General features: G+C 49.5%; 1 protein-coding gene across 8 annotated transcripts in view; it reads right to left on the reverse strand.

The window, feature by feature from the left end:
* The window catches only part of CDK5RAP2 (CDK5 regulatory subunit associated protein 2), a 185,160-nt gene that overhangs the window by 115,897 nt on the left and 49,933 nt on the right, over window positions 1-19,330 (reverse strand). For all 8 annotated transcript variants that reach the window (XM_040241801.1, XM_040241770.1, XM_040241811.1 and 5 more), the window contains 5 exons: window positions 18,483-18,645; window positions 17,306-17,359; window positions 16,341-16,460; window positions 13,517-13,609; window positions 6,095-6,313 (listed from right to left, as the gene is read on the reverse strand). In XM_040241801.1, the coding sequence (XP_040097735.1) occupies window positions 6,095-6,313; window positions 13,517-13,609; window positions 16,341-16,460; window positions 17,306-17,359; window positions 18,483-18,645 (649 nt within the window). The remainder of the gene's footprint in view (window positions 1-6,094; window positions 6,314-13,516; window positions 13,610-16,340; window positions 16,461-17,305; window positions 17,360-18,482; window positions 18,646-19,330) is intronic.

The following is a 19,330-nucleotide window of genomic DNA, read 5'->3' on the forward strand; positions in this document are numbered from 1 at the left end:
AACGCCTTACAGAAACCCACCAGAGGCAATACTTCCCTCAGGCCTCAGTGCCAGCAAAGGCCGTCCCTTTATCTTAACGTCTTCATCTTTACAGACACTGGAGACCATGTAACTGAATTTCCCTTTTTACTGTCGCTGCCAGGAACTACCAACCAGGTGTTAAGTCCCGTCTCTAGCACTGCGACCACGATCACAGCAGGCGTCTCTCCTGCCTCACCTGCTTCCATTTCACTCGTCACCCTCATTTCTCTGTGACCCTAATGCATTTAATTTTACGACTGTCCATAAACTTCTGAAATGTTTCTGAAACACAGAAACAAATGACAGGTTTGAAAGCTTCAAATAACCCAGATACAAGTTGGGTGGTCTTGAAAACAGATTATTGTGGTCCACTGAAAAGCCGAAATTATCAGTCTTCCTTTCTGCCAAAAGCACAGTATTCTTAACATAAATATTGATGGTCTGGCATAACCTCAGCATAGTATCTCAGGCAAAGTCCTGAAACTAAGAAGAGTCCACAGTCCTGGATCCACGTCACATTATTTATCCTCTTCTAGGTGACCATGATCAAGCTATTTAAATTCTTTTTTTTTTAAGCTATTTAAATTCTGAGGCTCCGGTTGATCTGTGTAATGGGAATAACCTGTTCTATGCCCAATCGCAGGGCTGTGAGCGCCAAGGGAAAGACAGGCAGTCCTTTTATTAACTGCAAAGTACATCAAAGAAATCCACACCTAAGAAATCATATTTGCTTCATTTCTACCACTCTGATACCAATTTTCACTACCAAATAGGATGTTGAAGATGGAGCTGAATGTGAACCGAGAAAAAGACCAATGTTTGCCACGCGCTTTCGTTCTTCATTGGCGTGTGACTGCGCGGCTGAGCACGCAGCTGCTTTACTGCTGGGTTAGTTTCTGCCGCTCAGCAAAGTGAATTGGCTATGAAACCGAAGCGGCAGTCGCGCAGCCGCGTCTGACTCTTTGCAACCCCATGAGCTGTAGTCCATGGGATTCTCCAGCCCAGAACACTGGAGTGGGTAGCGGTCTCTTCTCGGAGCTTCCAGCCTAGGGATAGAGCCAGGTCCCTCGCACTGCAGGGGGGCTCTTTACCAGCTGAGCCCCCAGGGAGGCCCCTCTGTACACATATATCCCCTCTCTCTGGAGCCACCCCCACGCACCCCTCTGGGTTATCACCGAGCACTGAGCTGAGCTCCCTGTGCTATTACAGCAGGTCCCCCTGGCTGTCTACTTTGGAACATATCTTCTTACCAGTGTTTTTCAGCTCTACCTGGGGGAGGCGGGGGAGTTCAAGTACATGCTGATTATTCAAGAGTCCTGGTGGGGAAAGCTTTGAGTATGCACCCGGACAGCCCAGAAGCCACACCTGAGCGGCCCCACTGCAGAGGCACAGGCTCCTTCTCGTTTCCCCTCCGCCCTGGCTCCTCGGAGCCGCTCTCTCAGGCCACGTGCCTGTTCTCATCTTCCTGTCTCAGGGCTCTCTGCAGCCAATCCACTCTCCAGACGTCCATCAGACAAGGCTCTCTAAACTGCACACCTGATCCTAACAACCCTCTCCTTAAGTCCCCCTCAATGGGGGCCACACTCGCTAGCGGTCACGTCCACTCCCCCAACTGTGACATGGCCCTCTACAATTCAACCTCTCTCCAGGTTAAAGCACCGTCCACTACCGCTCCAAACTCTTCTTCCGCCAAACACCACACTCTTGCACACCTGTGTACCTTCGTCTCCTGTACAAAACCCTCCTCTCTGTTGCCTACATCATAACCTTCAACTCAAACTTCAGAACCAGTTCAAAGGTCACTTTCCCTGGGAACCTTCTCTCATCCTGCTCCGTGCTCCGTGGGTACTCTGCTTCTATCTCCCTTCGGAAGCTGTCCCCAGGCCTAGCAGAGGGCCTGCACAAAGCGTTCAGTGTGGCTGAATGCATGAATGGACTCCTTTCCTTTGCCAAGCCAGACACAGAGGCCACCAAAAGGCCTGGGTTTCTGTTTGCAATAGCAGCTGCTGAGTGGGAGGCCCTAGTTAACAAAGAGCTAAGTTAAGAGAACCAGTTGATAAGACACACGAGGCTGGTGGGCCCCGCTCGACCTCTGCGTGCACCTTTGCACCGTAAGGTCAAGTCACCCCAGCACATGTTCCCAGACCCTGAAGCAGCCAGTGCTCCCAGGCTGGGGAACGGAACACACTGGTGAGATGGACACGGCAAATTCTCGGGATGAAGCCAGCAGTTAAGTGGAGATGCTGCTGTGATGCCATACATGCCGCACAAAGAAACACGCACGCGGCCAGACTCTCTCGTGAGAAACAAACCCGGCAGCGTGGCGAAGCAGCCGTGCTGAGACGCAAGGAGGCTGAGTCACAGGCACGCACATCCGAGGCGAGCACAGGGGCGCTGGCGCCCAGGGCCCTGAAAGAGAGCCGCACTCTCTGTTGGGAAGCGCTCATCCCTTCCCAGCTCGGGGTTCTGGGGAACCGCCAGTGACGGAGCACGGGCTCACACCTGCACGCTCGCACTCCTGACGAAGAACGAGCCTGTGACTCGAGCTGAGCCTCTCGGCAGCTCAGCCCTCGGGCCTCCTGACCAGGGCTGAGCGCACGAGGCCTCCCTCCTCTCTTGCAGTAAACTGAGCAGTGGCCGTGCCAGCAGGCCTGGCAGTGGTGGGTCCAACCACCCGGAGCTGGGGTTGAGTGGACACCAGAAACAGTCTCGGTCCTGGCAGACTTCCTGCCAGCCCTGTGCTTCCAGGTGTTTAGTTATCCAAAGTAATACACTCCTTTTTCTGCCTGAGTTCCTTAAGGAACGGAGTTTCTGGCCCTGCAAAAAGAGAGAACCTCCCACCCAGAGTAGACTTTGACCCAATCCCTCCGTCTCCCCGTCACATGCCCCTTCCACCCCCTGCCAAGCACTCCTTGCCTCCTTCCAAAGATGTATGCATATTATTTAGAAACCTTCTTATCAACTGCAGTCCAAAATTCCTTTAGGAAGCATCAGGGTTTTCATGAATAAGTGAATTATGAAACCAACAATGTCAAACAATACAAGGATAGGTAAATAAATTACAGCGTACCCTCCTTGATATAAAGTTACACAGCCATTTCAAATGTTTACCAAGAGTAAGTTATAAGGTAAAGAAACAATTACATATTTTATAGGTTTGTGTGTGGGGGGGGATGCACACGCTCATGCCTATGTAGCCCCAAAATCCAATTTCTACTGAATAAACATTTTTATAATGATAGTGGGGAACAGAGGGGATAAACTAAACTAAGGGGGAAAGAAAATTATCCAACAGTAAAGGATCTAAGAATTGATTATGAAAACTGGCCTCCATAGAAGGACCCTTTCTGGCCAGTTTCTTCTTTACTCATCTATAAAGCCACACGACTCAAATCTCACACTGCTCACTCAATTCAAGTGTCATCTCCTCCGAGAGCACGGGTCCCCAACCCCTTCAATCTAATGTCAGATGACCTGAGGCGGACCTGATGTTACAATAATAAAAATAAAATGCACAATAAATGTAGTGAGCTGGAGTCATCCCCAAACTATCCTCCCTACCCCTGGTCCATGGACGAACTGTCTTTCAGGAAAATTGGTCCCTGGTGCCAAAAGGTTTGGGGACCGCTGTCCTAGGAAGTTTTCCTGACTACTCTCTGCCACAGGGATCTTCTGCACTGAATACATAAGCTGCATGAATTAGCTCTGGGTTTCCACTGCTTTGCGTTTTGCCATGTATAACATTTTCATCTCCCTTAAGAAAAAATTAAAACATTCAGAGGTCATGCCACATACTTCCATCAGCATCTAGCCCAGATACATTTGCTGTTCAATAACACTGCATAAATACGAGAAAAAAGTTTTTTAATAACATGCAATAAACTGGTAGACTCCAGTACTGCTGGTGGCAGCATAAATTAATCCGGCCCTTTGAACAAATAACTTGGCAGCGTAATTAACTAGTGTAAAATATTCATATCATCTGGCCCAGTGATCTCACTCCTCAGATCCTTGGCATTTCAAGAAAACAATGCCTTACTGCCCAAAGACGTGCACTGCAGTATTACTGAAACAGGCAAACTGTCCAAGAGAGCAGGAAATTATCAGGTAAGTCATGTGAAATCTACTCCATGAAGCGGATGCACCCTTCAGCAGGACGGCTCTGGAGCCTAAACAATGCGGTGAGCTGGCCACGGGAGAGAGGCACGGGGGAGGCGCTCGCGGTAAAGCAGGCGACCACAGGGCACGCATCTGATTCAGCCGGGCCCCCACGCAGCAGGGCTGAAGCGTGATACTGTAGGAAGGCTGTGGAACTTTAAACGACATTTTTTATTTTCCTAAGTTTCCATTCCCTGGTGGCTCAGACGGTAAAGCGTCTGCCTGCAATGCGGGAGACCTGGGTTCGATCCCTGAGTCAGGAAGATCCCCTGGAGAAGGAAATGGCACCCCACTCCAGCACTCTTTCCTGGAAAATCCCATGGACGGAGGAGCCTGATAGGCTACAGTCCATGGGGTCGCAAAGAGTCGGACACGACTGAGCGACTTCACTCTTACTTTCAAGTTTTCATTATTGCTCTCTTGCTGTCTACTGAAATTTCTGTTAAAATAAACAAACACTGGTATTTCACTCCCCTTGTTGGTGTCAGCATTACAACTTCAAACTATGGATCCTGGCGTCCTATCCCTGCTAAGGGCAGCCACCAGAGGACCCTGGAACCTGTGGGCTCTCCCTGGAGCCCTCCCATGACTTGACCTGCCCCAGGCCCCCGTGCAGGGAACTCACTGAACCTGAGTGTCAGTGATCACTCAGCCTCAGACCCCATCCTACCCGACCGCACCAAGGCTTTGTAAGTGGATGTGACTCTCGGGATGCTGAATGTGGAATCTGACGTGTGCGCGCTCAGTCACGTGCGACTCCGCGGCCCCATGGACTGTCGGCTGCTAGGCATCTCTGTCCGTGGAATTTTCCCGGCAAGAATACTGGAGTGGGTTGCCATGCCCTGCTCCAAAGATGCTGAATACTGAAGTTTAGATGTAACAGAAATCACAATAGAAAGAAAACACATGTGTTTGCCTCAACAGGCTGTCAGTTACGACGGCCAAAGGCAAGGTCCAGCCCAGGTTTCCATCAACAGTAAATGGACAAGTAACCATAAACTCACATACTAGAGCAGCACAAAGCAGTGGGAATAAACGAAACACGGCTATGTAACACCAGGTGAGTAAATCTCTCAAAAAAATAAATACAATAGAAACTGTAAGAGATGATTTTTGTCTACCAAATTCAGAGAGAACTTTTTAAAATACTAACACTCAATGCTAAATAGAGCAGTCTTTTAAAAAGATCACTCTCCTCTACGGAGCATGGTATAATCTTTCTGGAGAACAATTTGAATGTATCTATAAAATAGCATTAAAAATATGCATAGTCTTTGACCGAGTAATTATACTTCTATCAGGAAAAATCAGTTGATAAGTATTTATGTACAAGGATGTTTCTTACAGGACTTGTTATAAAATGAAAAAAGTATGATGAACTATACATCCTACAGTAAGGACTAGTTAAATAAGCTGTAGCACATTCAAGCGATGAACTACTGTGTTCACATATTTTTAAAAAAAAAAGTTTCTCAAGAAAACTCATAATGGCCACACACCGAAGTAAAAGAATAAAAAGCAGAACAGAGTACAAAAATGCATTTTCACGGACTTTCCTGGTGATCCCATGGTTAGGACTCCGCGCTTCCAATGTAGAGACACGAGCTCTATCCCTGGCCAGAGAACTAACTTTTTTTGCCGCATGGCCAAAAAATCTTTAAAATGCATTTTCAGCTTGATACTAATAAATGTGCACGTGTGTCCGTGTCTGTGAGAGAGAGAGAATAAAAGGACTAGAACATCAAACAGTTAAGACTGGTCATTTCTAGGTGATGAGAAGATGAATGAAATAGTTTCTATTTGGGGGTTTTTCTAAGTTTTCAGCGATGAATATCTATCTCCCTAAAACCAAACCCAGCCACAGAGCCCCCAGGCTTGCTGCCCCCCATTCCAGAGGCCCGGCGGCAGCACTCACGTGGAGGGTGTGGTCTCCCTTGCTCCTCTCTTGGTGGGCTGCCTCCAGCGCCTTCTCCAGCCTCTCCCGTTCCTGCTGCAGGGTGCTCAGCTCCTGGGTCACCTTCTTCATGCTCCTTCGCAGTCTGTGGTTCTCTGTGCTCTTGCTGAGGTTTTCTGAGCGCAGCTCAGCCAAAAGGGCTGCCTTTTCTAACAGAGTGGCCTCGTAATCTTCAGACCCCTAGAAGAAGAGGCGAGGAGGGAAGCTGGGTTGCTTGTCACAGCTCAGTGAACAAGCCAAGAAACAGGTGCTCCTCGGCCCCCCTCGGGGCCGGGGGGTGGGGGGGGTGTGGAAACTAACATAAACAACATCCAGGACCCAAAGAAAAATTATATGGATGTTTTTAAATAACACAGGGTATCCTTTATGATATGATGTTGATATCGACGGGGGGAGGGGAAGACTACAGTTATTGTGTAAAAGAACTTTTTTCTTTTTTAAGATGATAAAGAAAAGCACAAATGTTAGTAACTCTCTTTAGTGGGGTGTGAACACATGATTTTTTTCCTTTACTTCTCTGTATTTTCAAATATAGGGTTACTGAGCATGTTATTTCTATAATAGCTTTAAAAATTGTTATTTTTAAAAGATAGAAGATAAAGAATTTTATTTAAACGGCAGAGATGCAGTCAAGCACAAGCAATGTTCCTCTCTGTTAGGATGGCTCCAATCCAGAGTCATCTAGAGAAGGAATGGTCAGTCGGGTAACCGACAGCCACCGCAAGAGGCTTTAACTTCAGCAGAGTCAGATGTCTATATGCATCAAGAACAGGTCTATTTCAGTAATACAGTTCAGCAGAGAAAATACATATGTGACTATCAAGCATATGAAAAAATGTCGTAACTCATCAGTAATCAAAAACGGCAAATTAAAAACGAGCTTTCGTATAACAAGGGAGATTGTTATAATGAGAATACCCAGTGCTGGCGAGCTCACTGTGAAATGATACGATCAACACTGACCCCTCCAGAACTGGCCAAGCATCTAGAAGCTAGAAGCCAAGAAATGCACTGACAGGACTCCTGTGGACAGATCGCAGACGTCAAGCATGCGCACACTGCGCAAAGAGGTTCACAACCAGCCCCGTAATTCCACTCCTTGGGCTCAATCTCAGGAGAAGAATTCAAAACATACGGGGGGAACGCTTTATATACCGTCATTCATCACAGAATAAAAAATAAGAAACAATCTAAGCGTGCAAAGTATGAAAATGAATAAAGTATGATAAAGCCACACGATAAAACCTTAAAACCACTGTTTACAAAGAGCTGATAATATGTGAAGCAACAGTTAGAACTGGACATGGAACCGGTAGATAGACTGGTTCCAAATTGGGAAAGGAATACATCAAGGCTGGATACTGTCACCCTGCTTATTTAACTTATATACAGAGTACATCATGTGAAATGCCAGGCTGGATGAAGCACAAGCTGGATTGGCAGGAGAAATATCAATAACCTCAGATATGCAGCGGAGAAGGCAGTGGCAGCCACCCCAGCACTCTTGCCTGGAAAATCCTATGGGCGGAGGAGCCTGGTGGGCTGCAGTCCATGGGGTTGCTGAGTCTGACACGACTGAGCGACTTCACTTTTACTTTTCACTTTCATGCACTGGAGAAGGAAATGGCAACCCATTCCAGGGTTCTTGCCTGGAGACTCCCGGGGACGGGGGAGCCTGGTGGGCTGCCGTCTATGGGGTCGCACAGCATCGGACACGACTGAAGCGACTCAGCAGCAGCAGGTCTGCAGATGACACCACCCTTATGGCAGAAAGTGAAGAGGAACTAATGAGCCTCCTGATCAAAGTGAAAACGGAGAGGGAAAAAGCTGCCCTAAAACTCAACATTCAAAATCAAAGATCATGGCATCGGCCCCATCAATCCATGGCAAACAGATGGAGAAACAGTGGAAACACTGACAGACTTTATTTTCTTGGGCTCCAAATCACTGCAGATGGTGACTGCAGCCATGAAACTAAAAGACGCTTGCTCCTTGAAAGAAAAGCTATGACCAACCTAGACAGCATATTAAAAAACAGAGACGTTACTTTGTCGACAATGGTCTGTCTAGTCAAGGCTATGGTTTTTCCAGTAGTCATGTATGGATGTGAGAGTTGAACTATATAGAGAGCTGAGTATCGAAAAACTGATGCTTTTGAACTGTGGTGTTGGAGAAGACTCTTGAGAGTCCCTTAGACTGCAAGGAGATCCAACCAGTCTGTCCTAAAGGAAATCAGTCCTGAATATTCACTGGAAGGACTGATGCTGAAGCTGAAACACCAATCCTTTGGCCACCTGATGCCAAGAACTGACTCATTTGAAAAGACCCTGATGCTGGAAAAGATTGAAGGCAGGAGGAAAAGGGGATGACAGAGGATGAGATGGTTGGATGGCATCACCGACTTGATGGACATGAGTTTGAGTATGCTCCAGGAGCTGGTGATGGACACGGAGGCCTGGTGGGCTGCAGTCCATGGGGTCACAGAGGGTAAGACACGACTGAGCAACTGAACTGATAATATGTGAATATTTCTAAGTCATGATGTTACATAAAAAAGACAACCTGAAAATCAACTGCAAACAAGCTAAAAAATAAAGGCTATGCCAGCAGAAAACCAGGGAGGAGAATCACCAAAGTATTAATAGTGGTTGGGTGATTACGCGATTTCCCTTTTCTCCTTCTTTCTAATCTTCGGGAATAAAATTATATACTACTCGTAATGGAAGAAAATAAACTTCTTTCTAAAATGTGTCTTTTGAATTAGATTGAGGACAAGATTAAAAATTTTAGAGCAAGGGACACTTGAGCTGTCAAGGTCTCGACGCTGACTGTAGCACAAAGGTACCAGCCCCAGCTTCTGGGTCTTCCCAAGAAATCTATTTCTGCCTCCGTCGACAGAAAAGCCCCAGGTGTTCACAGAGGTGGGCTACAACCACAGTCACTCTGGAGGTGCAGGGGCTCTGCTGTTCGTGGGCCCCTGGCCCCACATGTCCCCAACTATTATCGAGGACACGGCGCCACAGGCGGAGGGAGAGCACCAGGCACACTCCAGCGTGGGCTTCACACAGGCTTTTGCTTTCAGTTTCCTTTAAAACTGAAATAAATGAAAGAAACTCGAAAACCTAGGCCACATTCCACCCCACCCCAAAAAGTAACTGGGGCAATGCTTATTTAAATAAACTCAAAAAAGAAGATAATGATTTGGGAAAATGCTCATCTTGAGCAATTTTCATAGTTAACTTTTATTAAGCACTGATAATACATGAATGTCTAAACCAGGCACTTTTACAAGTATTGTATCTCTGTCTCTCATACCAACCCTGGAGAAGGCAATGGCCCCCCACTCCAGTGCTCTTGCCCGGAGAGTCCCATGGACAGAGGAGCCTGGTGGGCTGCAGTCCATGGGGTCGGGAAGAGTCGGACACAACTGAGCGACTTCACTTCCACTTTTCCCTTTCATGCAGTGGAGAAGGAAATGGCAACCCACTCCAGTGTTCTTGCCTGGAGAATCCCAGGGATGGGGGAGCCTGGTGGGCTGCCGTCTATGGGGTCACACAGAGTCGGACACGACTGAAGCAACTTAGCAGCAGCAGCAGCATACCAACCCTACAAAATACACATTATCATCCCTCTTTAAGTCACTAAGGCTCAGACTGTTAAATGCCTGGCCTGTCTTCAGACCATAAGGGATTAAACCTGGGATCCAACTGACTCCAGAGCCTGTGCTCTTTCCAGGGCATCTTACACCTCGCCCATTCCAGGGAAGTTTCCAATTAACACCAAGGAACTACAAAAAATTAAAACAAGAAGACTGAATTCAATGGGAGAAGGCTAGAGACAAGAATACCAGTTCAGAGTTTGTTAAATATAGTGCAGCAATGGTTGTTATTTAAATAATAGATAGTAATAAAGTGATCAAAGTCCTGTGGGAAAGCCATGTAAATAATAACACAAAGCCTCTTTAAAAAATCTAAGTTCAAAGAACTCCAATTCATACAACCGATTCATTTCATGAAAATACTTCCCATGCTAATTTCCTCTTAGATAGCCCTGTGGAAAGCGTCTCTGGAGAGGCTGGTTTTTTGTCTATTTTTTTTTTTTTTTAGCCTTCTCCTGCAGGATAGCCTGACTTCTGGATTCCATTTCATCACTCAAGCGCCTAATGCACAGGTGGCAACATTTGGCCCAGTGAGACATGGTCAGAAAATAAAGCCCAAATAATATCACACAAATTGTTCTCCACAGTGTGAAAATGATGAGTTTGCTAAGAAGAGCAGAAGGCCCAGAGTTCCAAGGCCAGTTCAGACTGTGTGACCTGGGAGAAGTTAATTTCTCTAAAGTTCGTTATCTTCCTTGTGAGACTGATCGCTGTTTCCCAGGATTTTTGTAAAGGTGAAAGATGATAACATACAGTCTGGTTTCAGCTGGTGCAGGGTAAATCAATCTAGGCCCCCTCTGCCCTCACTTACTCTACGACCTTTCAATCAACAGATAATATGGAGAGTTTCCTCAAGCTAAAAGCTACGTGTACGTCATTAACAGAATCTGAAAACAGACCAAAAGAAATACTACTAGATTCTTATGCCAAAACTACATCACCCAAGTTAAGGATGAGTTAACGTTTACTGAGTTACCACCTATGCCCAGATACACAATCTATGTAAGCCTGATAAGGATTAGGGGACGTGAGTGTGACTATCTGGACTTTATGATATGTAGGCAGACTGGAGACTTCAAACACCTTCCCCAAGACGAGGCCAGCTGGGGCGGCAGTCAGATGCAACTCCATGTCCCAGCCCAGGTTCTTCCCAGGGAAAACAAACGATACATACAATGGACTATATGCAGCTGTTTAGAAAAACCTGTATAAAAAGCACACACACACACACACACACTCACAAACGAGTGATGTCAAACTGCTGAATTCTGAGGGAGGTCGACAGACGGCACCAATGTCCTGGTCGTGACACTGTCCTACAGTCACACAACACACTCGCTGCGGGGGAACCAGGTAAAAAGCAGGCAGAGACTTACCGCATGTGAATCTACAAGTATCTCAAAGTATTGTTTTTTTAAAGATGATTGGCTAGATCTACATATACTGCAGTGGCAAGAATGTCCAGTGAAAAATCTACAGGACAAAATGCATAGTGACGCCATTTAATTCTTCAAAGGTGACACATACATATGTGTGTGCGCTTTCAAAGAGTTAAGGTGTTGACAGTGAGTATCTTTAGACGTGAGTTTACTGGTGGCTTTTCTCACCCTCTCTCCACCATTTTAAATATTTTATGAATTTCTTGCGATGTGCAATGTTACTTTTATAAAGCCATGCAGGGGGTGGAGGAGGCGTAACACTGCTTCCAATCTGAAAATACATTGTGCAAATGGCTTCAGAGGCGGCACAGCCAGGCCGCACTGCAGTCCTCAGAGTCACCCTGTGATTAGAATTCTCGTCTCTGCACTGTGGCCCGAATCCCAGAGTCTGAATACCACTAACCGCTGCTCCACTGTCAGGCTCGACGCCGACCTTGTGAGCTCTGGCTCTGACGCTACAGTTAGTTCAATCACGTAACATCCCAAAAAGGTCCCCAAATGTCAAAGACAATGCATTTTCAAGGGTCTGTGCAATATTCAAATTATATATACCTTGTAATTAATGAGCCAACAGAGGGGTCTGGTATGCGTTTATTCACACATGTGATCAGAGTGGAAAGAGCACAGATTTCTAAGTCAGACTTGAGTTGAAGTCCTGGCAACCTGTCAAACAGGTGAGCACTCCACTTTCATGGCTAAGGATTAAGCAAGTGCTCTCTGAACAGCCAACAAACCAGGCAGAACCTGAGGCGTTGCAACAGCGTCTGCTCTTCACACTTCTCAAGATGAGAAACCTGGCTGACACCCAACTACAAGACCTCAACAATCACTCGGACAGGCTTTGGGGCTGAGGGTTATGAAACTCATAAATACACGTAATAAGTCAGGATAACATTTAAATGGACAAGACTTTTCTTTCCTTCAAGGGCCAATAGCAAGTAAATATCACAGCTCTTATAAGGATATCTGGTCTTTGCTTATCAATTGCCAACATGTATTTTTTTCCCTAAGGAATGGGTAATATAGATGGTTTTCCTGAGAATTCAGCTTTTAAGGCTTGTTAATGTCTAAGCAAGTAAAAAAAAGAAAGAAAGAAAAACTCAGTGCAAAGTATAATCTTGGCTCCATTTCATCAACCACCACCAAAATAGTTGGGAAGGCAAGGCTGAAAGTCCCAAAACAGAAATGTATCTCTTCTTGCAATACACCAGGATTGAAACCAAATTACTTCAGTTACTCTTACTGTGAACCAAGGCTCTGAAAAGATAAGGCATGGGATATGAATCTTAGGAACCAAACAGTCTTAAATTAGATTTAACTTCTAACTTCTACTTATAACTAAAAACATGAGCGGGAGACGTGGGAGGGGAGAGTTTTAAGGTGGTATGGGCTTCATCAGATGATGGAGCTTTATCAATTAACCAGTTATTAGTAACAGGTAAACACTGTATAACATGGAAAGAAAATGCTAATTCCAAATACAGAAGCGTAATTAACAAGAGAGAGGGACGATCAGGGGATGACCGGCATGAGTCCTTGCAGTCCCATGTTGGCAGGTCAACTAACCAAGGCGTGGAACAGATACCTGGCCAGGAGCAGGAAGCCCGGAACAGCCAGGCTCAGAGGCGAGGTAGGGAGGCACAGGGCAAAGCACAGGCTGGGGCATGAGACCGACTCTGGGGTTGCATCCTAGCTCTTTCCACTATGGTGACCCTGAGCAAGCTGTGTAATCCTCTGAACCTGCCTGTCCTCAGCAGAGAACAAAGACAGGAACAGCGCCTCAGGGGGCTGCTGAGCAGACTCACTGAGCGCAGCGCTTGGCACACAGTGGATGTTCAGCAGAGGCCAGCTGTTACGATCAGCAATGACTGCACGTAAGTCCTGGCCCTTGCAAAGCTGTGTGACAGTGAATCAGCCGCGTACCCTTGCCGAAACTCCAAAACCCCCTCAAATACAAAGTGGGTGGGGGGTGACAGCTGGCTTCCCCACCGGGTTGTGAAGGTCAGATGAGAGAATCCACACATCCCACTTCTCAGGAGTCTACTTCAACTCCTGAGCTAGGGCACTCGGCCCTAAGCCCGGCACTAGCAGCGCTGGGCGCAGCTGTCACCGTCTTCATGTCAGACTGAGCGGCCCACAGCTGCGGGAGAAGCCCCCCTAATCGGCTGAGGCAACTCTGTTCTCATGACCTCTCGGAGCACCCTGGGCTCCTTCTAGAGGCATGGTCCTGACCTTGCAGGGGTAAGGATCACAGGGAGGACCACTTCAAACAAAGCCAACACTTACCTGGAATTTCTGGGTCTGTGCTTCCTGGGGGGCGTCTTTGGCTTTAGCAAAGGCAGCACTGAGCTCTTCGATCTCCGAGTTAAGTTCTTCAATCTGGGTAAAGATAAGGAAGACTAGCCGAGAGTGCAGCTGGGATCTCCTCTCTGTGCATGGCCCAAAAGCCACTCCTGCTGAACTGGGACCCCTTATCACTGAGGGCTCTGTAATCAGAACAGTGGGGCTTCTCGTGTAACTGTTAGCTGGACGGCGTAAGGACAGGCACTCCACCTCTCTGAGACCTCACTCCCTCAACGGTAACACGAGGAGGATGCCACCCTCACCCCACCAAAGCACTGTGAGCCGTGAACAACGTGATGTGCACAGGTGCTAACTTAAGTCCCGCTCAGGCTGAGGGTTACTACTGGGTTAGCCAAAACGTTCCTTCGGGTTTTCTAACCATCCTACAGAAAACCCAAATGAACTTTTTAGCCAACCAGATAGTACTGTTCACAGAGATGACCCACCACACCACCCAGCCTGGCTCCTCCCAGAACTCCGCCCCCTCCAGTGACCTTCTCCTCAAGTGACTCGGCCACGAACTCCCCAGCCAGTCCCTGGCCTCTGCGAGAAGCCAGCTGCTCCACCACCCAGGGCCCTGCACAGCGGTGAGCTCCGCCTTCAGCTGGGTCCTGAGCTCCCAACACACGAGACGGACACGGACTGCAATTATGAACCAAGCTTCCGCTGCGGCTGACACCAGTGGTTACTCACCCTCCTGCCTCCTTGGCTTCCCCAACCCCGGATTCCTGGTTATTAGCATCCTGCCCCTGCGGCCACCTTCCTCTCCTTGTTTGTGAAACTGTCAACCCCTGCAGCCCGAGGCTCCGCCTTCTTGCCCACCCTACGCTCTCCTTGAGTAAGGAGACCAGCTCTCAGAATTTCACTCACACGTGTAGAAGACTGACTCCCAGATCCACGCCTTCAGGCCTGGGCCTTCTCCAAGTTTGGGACTGGCATGGTGACTGCCTCCCGGACCTCTAACCTCAACAGTCCAGGGCTCCTCCAAGTTGGCACCTTGTAAACAGTATTCTTGCCGAGGAAATCCCATGGACACAGGAGCCTGGCGGGCTACAGTCCACGGGGTCACCAAGAGGCACACACGGCCTAATGACTGCGCCCCCACAGACAGGCTCATCGCCTCCGGGCCGCCCCGTCTCTCCATGGCCCTCCACGGCCCTCCGTGACCCGTGCTTTAAGGGGGCTGGGGGGAGCACCACAGCCGCAGGCGTGCAGCCAGAAGCCGCCCCGTGCTGCTCCTCCTCTCAAGTCCTGCATCTAATCACCAAACCTCCCCAGATTTACTTCTCATTTTTCGTTATTCCCAAATTGCTTTCTTGAATAAGCCCCACACCTCCCCTCCTACTTGCTGTGATCACTGCTGACTCAGGCTTTCTGAATAGGGGGGCGGGGGGCTCGCCTCAGCACTGGCCTCCCCGCCTCCATCCTCTCCCTCCTGCCACCCCGTCTGGATACAGTCTCATCCCCTGGGAGGGGAGTACAATCACACCCCTCCTGCTCCAGAGCCTGCAATGGCCTTGCTACCCGAGCAGCTAACCTCACTGACTCCCACCACCGCTGCCCCCCGCTGCCTCTCTGGCTCCTTCTCTTGCCTCACTTAAGCTCGGTACTTGAGGCTCTGACAGGCTTCGACTGTTTTGCTTCTACAAACACACAAGGAGCTCTTTCCTCACTGAATGCTCTGGCCAGCGTTCTCTTCCCTGCACGAGGCGGCCTCCGCGTCTCCACCTGCCTCCCCAGCTATCTCTCGGTCCCCTCTAAGGTTCAGCCGGGACACCTGCTCCCAGAGGAAGCACTCCGCCGAGCTGCTCAGAAGCTCCAGAAGTCACTGAGGGTGCCGCGGTGGTGCTCCCACATCCACTCTCAGCGGGACCAGGCCCCCTTCCCTCCACCTGCACAGCCCCCTGCGCTCCCCTCAGTCACAACCCCTCACGCTGCCTGCGTCTCCACTAGACTTTGTTTCCACTGTCTGTGCCGAGCAGTGACAGGTGTGACGGATCACGATCCTCACAACAGGAAGAACACAGAGGACCACCGGGCACCACCTGGGAGCCCCAGGGCAGCGGGCCAGGTAGCAAAAGGCAACGGAGACTTCCAGGTGGCGTGACTGGGGATACGGTGGTGCCGCCAATGCAGACAAAAGCAAGAGAGAATGCAGCATGATGGTGGGATGAGGGGCGGTGACGGAGGTGCTGAGTCCGATTAGAAAGGACCAACGCGGGGCAGCCTGCGAACCATCCAGGTGACATGTCACAGTCACGCCCTTGTCTCCCAGAACACCGTTATCTCAATTTTCTATTGTCTTTCAAAAGACTGGACCTACTCTCCAACATGGTAGCCACTAGCCACTTGGGCTCTTGGGCACTCGAAACGCGGTCTGTCTGACTTGAGATGTGCTAAGCCTATTCGGACTTCAAAGACAAAAGTCCGAGTTTAAAAATGGTAACGACCTCATAATTATTTTTGTTTTCTAGCTTTCGTGATGAAAGGATAACATTCGAACTTCACTTGTTTCTTTTTACTACTTTTAATGTGGCTACTAGAAATTTTTAAATTGCATCTGTACCTCACATTATACTCATACTGGACATCCCTGGATTAGCCTCTACAGAAGAACTTCTAACGGACAATACGACCCTTCCCCTACTTTCCACACTCATCTCAGCTCTCTTATAAATTTTTTACCCACAGCTAAAAATTTAGGGTAAGACAGGCCAGTCACAGAAGCTAACAAAGAAAAATCTCACTTTGGGTGTATCCGACATACCTCTTTTTCCTTCGCTTTTAATGCCATGGTTAGACCCTGAATGGCTTTATCCCTCTTTAAACTATTTTTCTTTTCCGTAGCAATTTCTCTTTCCTTCTCCCTCAGGTCTTCCCGAAGTGCCTAAATTAGATTAGAAACAGATTCACTAAGTTGATGCATTCTAACCAAAATGCACTGTAAATATATCTTTAAGAGCAAACTCAAACTCAGTTATTCTATCTTCTTCCTGTCAACCTGTGATTAATGTTTCCAAGTAGCACTGAGCGTCGCGGCATCAGCTCCCAGTTACCGTGTTGCCGCTCACGGCGATGGGGATGGGTGGAGAAAGGGGATCAAATCAGTTAGGATGATGACAGCTGCTCCCACAGGAAGGACTCCAGTGTCTTCTGGAGCCTGAATTCAGTCACAGCAGAGCCTCGGAAACCATACTGGGTTATTTGGGGGAAATAACAGACCATTAATTTCACTCCTTAATGCTACAAAAGCTGCAGAGAGCTTGGTTTGGTGGAGACTGAATATGTGCATTTAGAGTCTGAGTTCATTTCTAACCACCACTGCCTCCCACCCGGGCTGCTGTGAGGATCAGATGAGATGATGGACATGAAAGCGCTTTCTCTGCTGCAGGCCTGACTCGGACGTGGGCAGCTGAGACTGAGGGACCCCGGAACAGGGGCTCTGCAGTCAGACAGGTGGGTCTGAATCCTCGCTGCACCTCTTCCAACTCTCTGACCCTGGGGAGGGGACCTCGCCTCTCTGAGCCTCATGGGTTACATCTGCAAAATGGGAATGCCCACTCCACTAAGTCATCGCCAAGGTTACCAAACCCTCTCTCACGCGCCTAAGGCTTAACTGGCAGGCAGTGGTGCTCAATGACTGACACCTACTGTCACACAGAATTACCTGCTGCACCCAGAAAAAAGCCGAAGGATACATCCTCAAGACTTTCAAAAACTGCATCAACATACCTGGATCCTCTCTTCAAAGCGATTTCTCTCCTTTTCCCGCTCCATCTGTGCAGCCTAAGAAAAGGCGTTCATTAGTGCCTGGAAGGAACCCCCAGACGAGGAGCTCCCCCAGAACAGTGAGAGTGAGCACTCCATTTACTTTCTGTCTCCTGCTGCTGAGGCCCTCACGAACCCAAGCATCCACTCCTCACGTCTCACCTGAAGTCCGGCCGAGGGAAGAACACCAAGACAAGTAACCCCCGCCGGCTGACCACGAGCCCCAAGGAGCACAAGCCAAGGAGCTCCAGGAAGGGGCAAAAGCCACTACTGCACAGCACGCAGGGAGCGAGAGGGGCCAGAGGGAGGGCCGGGCGCAGCCCATCACGGCCAAAGGCAGCCAGGGAGGCTCCAGGGCTCACGGCTGGGTCAGACAGAGACGAGCCTGCTCCACAGAAAGACTGGGACACCCCACGTGCTCTGAATCGTCCCTGGGCATGAACGGACCCACAGCCACCCTGGGTCCAACCAGAACCAGATTTCCGCCGGGGCTGCCTGCACCTCCGGGCCTGCCCACCTGCTTCAAAACAGCCGGCCGTGGGAGCGCCAGGCAGAGGGCAGGGGGCGTGGGGGCTGCGGGGTCTGTGCCAGCAACCCACCTCTTGGAGCCCGGGAGAACAGAACAACTCTCTGAGCGTGTCTCTACACTCAGCGAGGGGCCCACGAGCTCCGCCTCGCAAGGTGCCAAGATTAGCCAAGGCGGAACGCTGACCCCCTCCGAGTGCTGCCAGGACCCGATGCAAGTTACTTCCGTTCCCCACCGCCTCTGAAGCTTCAGACTGGAGCTGGCCTCAAGCCCGCCTCTAACTCCAGCGACAAAACAGGTACATACCACGACACCACCCTACTAACAACCCGATGGATGAAGACAAAGTTCCCAGGCAGCAGCATATTAACACGTAGTAAAACAGAGGCGTCCAGGCATGGACTGTATTTTTAACCAACTCTACAAACACCCGAGACTGCAAAGAAAAAACCTGCCAGGGCCCCTGGCAAAGGAGGATTTCTGCTAATTCCTCAGCTCACAACCGGGACCTGGTATCTTGAAGGCCAGGGTGTGTGACTGTGGGAGTGAATACGCACTCATCCCACAGAGGGGTCCGGTCGGGTAACTGAAGCCCCCACCCCCGCCATGCCTCACCTCAGCCTCGCCCTCCCCATCTCCCCGCAGCGCAGCGGAAAGTCCTTGGAATTCTCCAGACGACACGGTTTCATCAGGAGATGCCATCTGAGATTTCTCCTCTTTAAGGCACTGAATTAAAGCGTCTTTGCTCTTCAAAGACAGCTTCAACTCCTCAATCAGTCTGAAAGAGAACACAATTTAAATATTAATTCTAAGCTGTTCCCTCAGCTCAGCAGAGCAGGAGGAGGTAGGAAACGGGGCCAGACACCTTCAAAGGAGACATGTCCGAGGACTGAAGAGCTGCGTTTTGCAGGTGGGAGACTAAGGGCCAGAATTCACGGGGCCTCCGCGGTCCCCTCGCCTCCAGCCCAGTCATGGCCAATCCGGCCCCTGAGCAGCCAGACTATGGCCAGGCCGAGTCACCCTCCTGCTCAAAGGCTTTCATCAGCCCCCACTAGCGATGGCCATGCATGATGAATTTGGGCCGGGGCGGGGCAGGGGCGGGGGTGGACCGAGAAACCTCCTCTCCCAAGGAAATCCGGCCGAGAGACTGAAGGAGCACGACCGACGGAGCACAGCTGCTGCAGCCAGCCTGAGGACAGGAGGGAGTCTCCGGGGTTCTCGGGGCAACGTGTGAACAGACTGGCTGCCACGGTGAAGGGCCGACTCCTCAGCAAGGCACTCGAGGCCCTGGCCTAAGGGCCAAGGCGGCCGGCGGCCCTGAGAGCCGCCCTCTCCACCCGGGGCCTGTCCCGGGACCTCCGTCCTGCGGCTCGAGGCCCCCCTGCGCTCCGTCTACCCGGGACCCCCTCACAGCTCTGCTCCCACCCCCACCTGATGACGCCCACCCATTCACCGCCCACGGT

The sequence above is a fragment of the Oryx dammah genome, unplaced genomic scaffold (assembly GCF_014754425.2).
Source record: "Oryx dammah isolate SB20612 unplaced genomic scaffold, SCBI_Odam_1.1 HiC_scaffold_1, whole genome shotgun sequence".
Taxonomy (NCBI): Eukaryota; Metazoa; Chordata; class Mammalia; order Artiodactyla; family Bovidae; genus Oryx; species Oryx dammah.